Source organism: Nannospalax galili, unplaced genomic scaffold (genome assembly GCF_000622305.1).
Source record: "Nannospalax galili isolate Female #2095 unplaced genomic scaffold, S.galili_v1.0 scaffold591, whole genome shotgun sequence".
NCBI lineage: Eukaryota > Metazoa > Chordata > Mammalia > Rodentia > Spalacidae > Nannospalax > Nannospalax galili.
In genome coordinates, this window is record NW_008330926.1 from 1,681,272 (window position 1) to 1,691,323 (window position 10,052).

The following is a 10,052-nucleotide window of genomic DNA, read 5'->3' on the forward strand; positions in this document are numbered from 1 at the left end:
GGCCTTAGTAGGCTTACTTGTATGAAGAAGAAATTAGACTTAACCAGGGATTTCTAAATAGGGACACTCCTCAGAACCCCTTAGGGAACCTGTGAAAATACAAAGAACGAGCTTTACTCAGTCCCATCCATAGAATCAGATTCTCTGGAGTATTATTTTTAGAGGATATTTTTGTTTAGTTGTTTTCGAGGGTAGCGGTTGGGTTTTAGTTTGCTAAATTCCCTAACAAATATCAGAAGTACCAGAGTCAGAGTGAGGAACTGAGACTAGATGATTGTACTGTTGCTTCTAATTCCAGAAGAATTGATGGAAGCAGAGTAAAGAAGACAACAGCTTGGGGCTGAAGATGTAGCTCAGTTGGTAAAATACTTGCCAATACCACATAAACCAGGCACACCCATGTAATTGCAGTATTCTGGAAGTAGAGGCAGGGGGAGCAGAATTTCAAGATCATCCTCAGCTACATAGCAAGTTTTCAAGGCCAGCCTGGGATATATGAGACCTTGTCCCCAAAGAGAGAGAGGAGAGAGAGAGACAGACAGCATCTTAAGAAGCTAGGCCCAGGTAATGTTTTAGAGGCTGGAATTTGCAGACCGCATTTGGAAACAGGCAATTTACAGCACAGATGACAGGGAGGACAGCTTACATGCACACATAATAGAGTAAAAAGCTTGCTCAAAACACAGTATGAAGCTGCCATTTCCAAGGACTTGTCTTAGCCTGCATAGTGTTAGATGGTGGGACAGGAGAGACACATCTCTTGGTTTCATGGACTATGAAGTGCTTTATCTTTTCTAGCCCTGTGAAATGGTATTGGGGAAGTAGAAGGGAATACGCCTGTAAGAAGTCTGCATGGTAAGGTCAGAGGACATTTAAATATACCCAATGAGAATAGGCTCTAATATTTCCTCTAAAAAATAATTTCGTCCTTGACTTAGGTCTTGCATGTCAAGATTCTAATCCCAAACTCAGAAATGACCCAAATGGAACCAGCATCATGGCTGAGTCAGTAAAAGCACTCAGCCTGGTGACCAGAGACTTAATTCCTGGAACCTACATAAAGGTGGAAAGAGAAAATCAACTCCACAAAGGTGTCCTCTGACCTTTATGTGCACACCCACACATCACACAAACAATAATAAATTTTTTAATTGAAAAAAGAAAATTAATGACCTGAATGGAATGTAGGTCTCCATTTGCCTTCAGGCTAATGGGCCAGAAAGCCAGTCTCTCCGCCTAGCATCACAGGTTGCTAAAACCTCTTGAGGTACTCAGCAGAAGTGATCTCCCCAACCACAACACCCTCCTATTCTATCTTCCCTGGACTCCCACTACAGACTTGCGCCTGCGGAATGGTGAGGATCCTCGAAGCTTTCTCTGTGAAGCTCAGGAGGCAGCCATGTTGGAGATCCAGGAACAGATCAATGACTACAGGTCTGTACAGCCCCTCACTCTCTTCTTTCTGCACCTCTTGAGCTCTCTCATTGCCTCTATCCAGTATACATTTGCCTTTCCCTTTTTGTGTGCACATCTGTTGAGTGTGTGTTTGTATCTCTGATATAGAACAAAGCGCACTCTGGGGCTGGGCAGCCTGTATGGTGAAAATGACCTGCTAGAGCTGGATGGGGACCCTCTGCGAGAGCGTCAAATGGCCGAAAAGCAGCTGGCTGCCCTTGGAGACATCTTGTGAGTATTCAGTCCCCTCCTACCTCTGAACTTGCCAGACAGGCCAGCAGATCTTGTGGGTCTGTTTCCCACTTCTTGCACGATTCTCTTTACCTGAAAGACAGGAGATCCTGCTGCGTTTTTCAGACTGAGGGTCCCCACTTTCAAGCCTAGAACTGTTGGCAGTCATTGGTGCTTCTGACAGTCCACAGGCTCCAAGAATGCAGTGAACTTTCTGCTTCCCCTTTTCTAGCCTGTCCCTGACCTTCCTCCCTCCCTGCCTCTGAGTTTATGGCTAACACTTAGAGTGAGACCTGCCCTCCTGGACTCCTGGAGCTGAAGATCCTTCAGGCATTGGTCAGAACTGACTTAAGGGAAACAGTCATTTTCACAATCTCATCAGAAAGCCAGGCACCTTCTTAGGGGCTTCAGGCACAGCTGCTTTTGCTTCAGGCCTGTTTTCTTTCTTTTTTAATTTACTTATGTTTATTTTATGTGTATGAGTGTTTTGACTGCGTGCATGCAATGCCTACAGAGGCTAGAAGAAGTCATTGGATCCCCTGGAACTGGAGTTGTAGATGGTTGTTAGTCGCCATGTGAGTGCTAGGAACCAAACCCAGGTTCTCTACAAGATCAGCTAGTACTCTTAACTGCTGAGCCAGCTCTCCATCCCCTCCAGTCCCATTTTCTAAGCCACCATGTTGTCTGTGATTTGAATCCCAGGGTAGGCTTTATGACTACACTGGTAGACCTAGACAGTTTTTCATTCCAATATTGCTTCTTTCTGTCTAGTGACCTTAGTCAATTAGTTCTATCTCTCTGGGCCTCTTGTGCTAAATGGTAAGCATTAGTCTAGGTGGCCTTAGTAGTGTCAGTAATACTGACCTTCGAGTTTGTCGAATACCAATGCTGTCTCCACTGTGTGCCGAACACCTCTACATGGGACATTCATAAACAAAGTGGTTGGTTCCTTTCTGGAGATTATGCAATGATGAGAGGAGTCAGCAATACATAAGAAATAAGTAGATTGTGCAGTATGTTAGAAATAGTAAACACTGGGAGAGGAAATAAAACAGGGTACAGAAGGCCGGGAGTACCAGAGTCAGTGGGTTTCAGTGTTAAATAGGGTGGTCCAGGTGACCTGCTACCTGGAAAAAGTAGTATTTGAGAAGCTGGAGGGACTGACCAAGCTATCCTTGCAACATCTGTGGAAGAGCATTGCAGACAGAACAGCCAAGGTAGGCAGAGCAAGCCAAATGGGATTGTGCTTGACATTTCAGGGAAAATAATGAGACCAGTATAGCAAGAGCAAAGTGAAAAGTAAGTGATAGAGTCAGAGGTAACAGGAAGGACAGCAATAGAACCAATAAGAGGACATCCCCAAAACAGTGTGGGGTGTAAGAGAGAAATCAAAGGAGATCCAAGAGTTTCTTACTAAAGGATCTTAAAGGACTGAAAATGTCTTAACCACTTTGGGGGTATTTGCAAAGGGGACAGTTTTTAATATGTTAAGCTTGAGGTCTCTTTAGGACATTAAACTGCAGATTTGAAGAGACACCTATTTGTGTAAATTGGTCATTTGGCCATTTGATAACAGAGATGGACTAGAGGGGTCGGATATAGCTTAGTGGTAGAATATTTGGCTAACAAGACCAGGCCCTGAGTTCCATTCTGCTAAAAAAAAATAATAATTGGTCCAGGTGGCACAGGCCTATAATCTCAGCTACCTAAGTATGCTGAGGTAGGAACATCATAAATTCACCACCATCCTGGCTACAGAGTGGGTTTAAAACCAGCCTCAGTGGGGCTGGAGAGATGGCTCAGCGGTTAAGAGCATTGGCTGCTCTTGCAGCGGACACAGATTCGATTCCAAGCACCCACATGGTAGCTATGAACTGTCCTTAACTCTAGTTCCAGGTGAATCCGAAGCCCTCTTCTGACCTCCGCGGCATTGCACGACACGGGTGCACTCACATACATGCAGGTGATACACTCATACACGTAAAATAAAAATTTAAAAATTTAAAAACCAGACTCAGTAATTTAGCAAGACCCTGGATCAAGGTAAAATTTTTTTAAAGGGTAAGGGTATGGCTCAGTGGTGGAATGCTTGCCTAGCATGTCCAGGACTCTGGGTTCAATCCCCAATACCAATGAATAAGAAAGAGGAAAGAGAAGTGGAGGGGTGGGACAGGAAGAAAGGAACAGGAGAAGGAAGAAAGAGAAAGGGGGAGGAGAGGACAGGAAATCTGGACTAGAAAGGAGATCACACAAAAAGCATGGCCTTTGAAACTCAGCCCCTGACCTTCATCAGTAAAAGGGGCATTAATCACCTCACTGAGCCTGTTTCGAGATTCTAGGCACCAAAATTATAAAGGATCATTATTGACGCACAGGCACCCAACTTTTACTGGTTTGTATTTGAAGAAATGACATTTAGGCCTCACAAAATGTTGTGGGTATTTTGAGAATTAGATGCATTTTAAGCTTAGAAAAAATGCCTGGCCCATAGAAATACCCAAACCTTAGTTGCTGCTGTCATTTGCCTCTTTAAAGTAAGTTTCTTTGGTGCAGGTCTCCAGGAATCACCTCCTCCCCTGATAACTTCATACCATGAAACAGAACAGAGACCATATTTGCCACATTTCCCCTTTCTTTGACCTAGAAGGACATCATTGTCATTATCATCACTATGCTAATTGAGTCCTTGAGGAAATAAAAATTCTCACCTCCTAAACCTCAAGCTGGCTCCAGAGCTGCGACCAAGACTGAGTATCTGACCATTTATCCCCTATCAATACTCCTCTGTAAGAAAGGACTTGTCCTCCTTCCAGCCTCTACCCAGGGGACCAGCCTGTTTCCAGGTCTGAGGCATCTGTTCTTTCTTTTGTTCCAGATCCAAATATGAGGAAGACCGGAGGTGAGCGAATCCACGATGTGGTTCATTTGCAACTTCTGAGGCGGGAAGAAGTAGGGCTGAACTCCCATGCTTTCCATTTCTGCCACTTCTGAAGGGAAGTCCTAACTTTGTGGGGCATGAGTCTGTATAGGTTTAGTTCCCAGGTGACTAACCATAACATGCAGGAGTTGTGGTGAGGTACAGACCCTTGCTGCTCAGAGACCACTGCCTAGGACATGGATCTAGTCGGTATGACAGAATGCCCTCACTTCTAACATTCCCAGACATGCTTTTGTGGGTCTACCCACATTACCCTTGGGTGTCCCTCTCTACTTCTTTCCCTGAAGGGTGATTTTACCTCCCTAAGAAATGATGTTAGAATCCATCTGTAATGGTAGCTTTTACAGAGAGTAAAACAAATTCACTCTGCAGTTCTTTTTTCAGTCTTATATACTGACCATTTCTTTTTCTGTTACTGTTTTGGGTTGTTTGTTTGTTTGTTTGTTTGTTTGTTTGTTTGTTTGTTTTTGAGACAGATCTCCCTGTAGCCTCAGCTGGCCTGGAACTTGCTATGTAAACCAGGCTAACCTCTATGTCAAGAGATCCACCTGCCTCTGCCTCTCCAGTGCTAGGATTAAAGGCATGCACCACCACACCTGACTGACCTTATTTTGTATCAGCTTAAAATGTGTCTGCATTCCCTACATGCACTTTGTAAGGCCATAAAGCCAGAGTTGAAGCTTTGCTGTACTGACTCCACAGAGCAGAGAATCTGTCCAGTGAATTTGGGGCCAATTACATTTTTAAGTACAGAGCTCTGGACAGTTTCATTTGTGACTATTGGAAGCTCCTTGACAACTCTTTCCATCTCCCTTTCTCCTTGTTCTCAGGGTTGGGCAGTAAAAGCAGAATACCTTGATGAAGTCTGGTTGGTATTACCCACTTTAAACTTCAACATGTGTGCCTGAGAACGCTGGCTACAGACCTTCACCAGCCCTCCAAGTCTGCCTGTGGTCTATATTTTAGGGAATTTGTATTCCCATCCACTAGCCATCATCCCCTCATGGGGAAGAATCCTGCTTAGGGAAGGTATAAGATTTCTTGGGAGCAATGCAGAGCTTTTGACCAACTTCTTACTACTGCTCCACTTTGATTATCCAGACTTCCCTTTGAACACATTGAATCATAATTACCTCTTCCTTCCTCTGTAGGACAGCTGAGGGGAGATTGCCTTGAGCTGGGTTTTGATCCTTCCACCTTCTGCCGGGAAACATTACTTGACCTTTCTGGTTCATGGCACTCCTGTCTTGCAGTGCTCCCATGGACTTTGCCGTTAATACCTACATGAGCCATGCTGGGATCCGTCTTCGGGAGGCACGACCCTCCAGCACAGCAGAAAAAACCCAGTCTGCTCCTGACAAGGACAAGTGGCTGCCCTTTTTCCCTAAGACCAAGAAGGTAACAGAACTGCCCCAGAGCACAGCTCTCCTAGAGCAGTTCTCTGCCCTGAGGTAGATAGACCAAGAAAGCCATTTTTCACAACTCTCTGGCTATATCCTTTTGATGTGGAGTCATTGAGAATCCCCAGACTAGAGCAGTCCTCACCTTCCTCCAAACCTGACCATAGATAAACATGAGTCAACCTTCCAATTATTTGTTCAGGACCAGTTTGGGGGGCAAGGGTAGAGTGATTAGCAATCATGTCTGGACATGGGACTACCTCCAAACTTTATCGTCTCCTGTCTTAGCAGAGCAGCAATTCCAAGAAAGAAAAGGATGTCTTGGAGGACAAGAAACGAAACCCCATTCTCAAATATATTGGGAAGCCCAAAAGCTCTTCTCAGAACAGTGAGTATTTTGGAGAGCAAAAACTATGGCCATTCTTTGGGCAGAGACCTCTGCCCCTTCCCCTAACAGCATGTTGGTGGAGGGGCTTTCTTTCCTGTTTCTGGGAGCCAAGACCCAACTGAGACTGTAGCTTCCTTTTGGTACTGTTTTCTCCCTTTGCTACATCTAGTGCAGTGTCTTTGAGGTAAGAATGAATGCAGAGCCAAAGGGGCCCATGTTTATCTTTGGGTCTTAGTCTAGGAACTCAGAACCAGTTATAGCTACTGAACAGCTCCGTGGAAGAACACTTCTGCCTTGGAAAGATTTCCTGGTGATGTAATTCCCCCTTCATCTTCTTCCCTGGGATTTGGTATACTCCTGTGGTCTTGTGTTTGGGGCTGTTGGTGAGGGGCCTGAATGACTATTAAGTAGAACTGGTGGGGGTGGGGGCCAGGTCCCCTGAGACCATCAGTAACTAAACCACTAATGATCCTAGCATTGATCTTTCACCAACTGTTGGTCATGTGTCTAGAAATTGACGGGCTCTCCCTGTCAGTATTTTCAATCCTGTTTCAGTGGGAATCTGGACAGTGGTGTGGGCCTATATTGAACTGATGGCATTAGGGAAGGGAGAAGGAAGAAACTCTTCTGGACCACCTTGTTTTTTGTCATTGCCTTTTTATTTTCCAGCTTAATACAATTTTTATTTTGATTCTTAAAGCATTAATTTGACTTTTCATGGTTTACTTTGTTTTTGTTTGTTTTTCTTTTAGCATTTCATATTCCCTTGTCCCCTGTGGAAGGTAAAAGGATCATTTTCTTCGGGTTTATCTTCTCATTAGCATCATTTTCCACCTCCAAAATCTTGCTGTCCCCTTTCCATCCCATGCCCTATCCTGTCCCTCTTTCTTCCCTCCGTTTCTTTTCTCTGTTTCTCTTATATATATATCCCTCCTTACTGCTAAAAGCTGCTCTGTGACACAAACCACTGGAGTCTCTTTCTCTTGTGTTGGCTGCCAGACCTTGTTGCCTAACCGGATTTCTGAGGGGACCCTCCTTCCTGAGACAAGGCTTCCTGGGGGTTCTGGCAGAGACCAGCCTTTTAAACTCACAGCCCAAAACCTTCGCTCTCTTAAATGTGTCACTTTTCCACAGCTGTGTTAACTTGCTATCACTGTAACAAAATACCTGAAATAACGTAAAAGGAGGAAATGTTTATTTGGACTAATAGTTTCAAAGCTTTCGGTCCATGGTCACTTGGCCCTATTGCTTTGGGGCCCATGGTGAGACAGTACATGTAGCAGCAGTGTGTGGCATGTGGCAGAAGAAATCTGCTCACTTCATGGCCGCTATGAAGCAAAAAGAGAAGGGACTGGGATCCCAGGATTTTCTTTAAGGACATGGCTCACCTCGTGACCTCCTTCCTTTCTCTAACCAGGCTCCACCTCCTAAAACACCCACCATCTCCCAATCATACCATCAGCTCCAGGAATAGCCTTCAACACATGAGATTTCAGGGAATATTCAAGAGACCATGGTCTGTACAAAGGGAGGCCCTCATAGACCACAGTATATTACAGGGAGTAGAAACAAGAATACCTCAGGTTTTCATTATCAGTTGAAATAATGTTATTTGTCAGGGATTTTCTTAATTAAATTACAAGTCTCTAGTAATTTTTCTTTTATTTGTATCATCTCTCCTGCTTAAGCCCTTAAAGTGTAGAAAATGGTGAATTGGAACCCAGCCTAGGCTACATAGTGAGACCCTGCCTAAAAAGTTAGGAGAGGGCGTGCCTGAGGAGATAGTTGAGTCAATAAAGTGCTTGCCATACAAGCATGGTGACCACCTGAGTTTGATCCCCAGCACTCATGTAAAAAGCTAGGTGTAATGTCATGGCATGCACTTGTAGTCCCAGCACTGGGGAGGTGGAGGCCCTATCTCAAAAAACAAAAACAAGGTAAGGACATGGTAGTACATGCCTTTAATCCCAGCACTCAGGGGGCAGAAGCAAGTGGGTTTCTGTGAAATTGTGATCAGCCTGGTCTACGTAAGCAAATTCCAGGCCAGCTGTGGTAGATAGACAAGTTCCTGAGGGATAGCACTCAAGGTTATATCCTCTGATAACACACACACACAGAGACACATACAACACAGAGTTCAGAAAGAACTTGGTAGCGGAACCAAGGCTTAGCAGAACACACAGCATGTGTAAGGCCCTGGCTTTGAGCCCCAACATAGCAAAAATAATAAAATTAATTCTGTGTATCAACCCACAAGAAAGAAGCTTATATCCTATATTAAAATATCACAAAATCAGGGAGCTGGAGAGATGGCTCAGTGGTTAAGAGCACTGGTTGCTCTTGCAGAAGACCAAAGTTGGAATCCCAGCAGCCCCATGGTAACTAACAACCATCTGTAGCTCCAGTTCCAGGGGCTCTGACATCCTCTTCTGTCGTTCGAGGGCACTGTATGACACAGGTGCACTTACATACATGCAGGCATAATACTCATACACATAAAGTAAAAATAAGTAAATAAAAAAATATATATAAACATTATATATGTATAAAATGTCACAGAATCAGGCAAGTTTATTCCCACCAGTAATATCTATATGTATATAATTAGATAATATTTTCAAGCTATCCATGGTGGCATACTCCTGTAATCCCAGAACTTTGGAAGTAGAGGTAGGAGGATCAGGAAATCAAGGTCAGCCTCAGCTACACAGTCTTGGATAAATGAGGCCCTGTCTCAAAAAGCAAAAAAGTTCAAAAAATGATTAATATTTTCTAGGTTCTATAGTTGTACAGAGAAAGAGAGAGCTCAATGGAATATTTAGTCAGGAAATTCTGTTGCTCAAAATCATTTTACATAAAAATGGCAATTTAAAATAGTATCTTTGGAGCTGGAGAGATAACTCAGCAGTGAAGTGCACTGGCTGCCCTTGCAGAGGACTGAAGTTCAGTTCCCAGCACCCACATGGCAGCTAGCAGCTTTCTTTAACTTCAGTTCCAGGGGACTCCAACACCCTCTTCTGGTCTCCATGGGCACTGCACAACATGGGTGTATTTACATGCAGGCAAAACACTTATACAATAAAAATAAGTAAATAAATATTTTTAATTTTAAAATAGTATCTTTGAATTTTTAAGTTTTTTAAATCTATTCTTATGTGTATGAGTGTTTTGCCTGCATATATATAAGTGTATCACATATATCCAGTGTTCACAGAGGCTAGAAGAGGGCAGCAGACTCCCTTGAACTGGAGTTAGATTGTTGTTAGCTGATATGGATACTAAACCTAGGTCTTCTGCAAGAATGGCCAGTACTCTGAACCATTTCTGCAGTCCTAGCTTTGAAATTATTTTGAAAGTTAATGACCACTTAGGTTATCTTAAGCAATAAAAATAATTCTTGAAAAAAAATTTTGCATGGCGGGGGTAGCCTTGAGGGGTTGGAGAGATGGCTCAGTGATTAGAAGCACTTGCTGCTCTTTTAGAGGACCCAGGTTCATATCCTAGCACCCACATCAAGCAGTGCATAGTGCCTGTAACTCCAGTTCCAGGAGATCCAAAACCTTCTTCTGGCCTCCAGGCATTCAAACACGGGTTCACAAATACACACATACACACACACACACACACACACACACACACA

General features: G+C 43.8%; 1 protein-coding gene across 16 annotated transcripts in view; it reads left to right on the forward strand.

The window, feature by feature from the left end:
• Arhgef11 (Rho guanine nucleotide exchange factor 11) overlaps positions 1-10,052 on the forward strand; it is a 133,554-nt gene that overhangs the window by 105,038 nt on the left and 18,464 nt on the right. For 8 of the 16 annotated variants that reach the window (XM_029556508.1, XM_017803570.2, XM_008853218.3 and 5 more), the window contains 6 exons: positions 1,338-1,434; positions 1,564-1,686; positions 4,562-4,585; positions 5,878-6,022; positions 6,313-6,412; positions 7,165-7,194. In XM_029556508.1, the coding sequence (XP_029412368.1) occupies positions 1,338-1,434; positions 1,564-1,686; positions 4,562-4,585; positions 5,878-6,022; positions 6,313-6,412; positions 7,165-7,194 (519 nt within the window). The remainder of the gene's footprint in view (positions 1-1,337; positions 1,435-1,563; positions 1,687-4,561; positions 4,586-5,877; positions 6,023-6,312; positions 6,413-7,164; positions 7,195-10,052) is intronic. The other 8 variants (XM_017803546.2, XM_017803559.2, XM_017803535.2 and 5 more) reach the window with 3 other exon arrangements.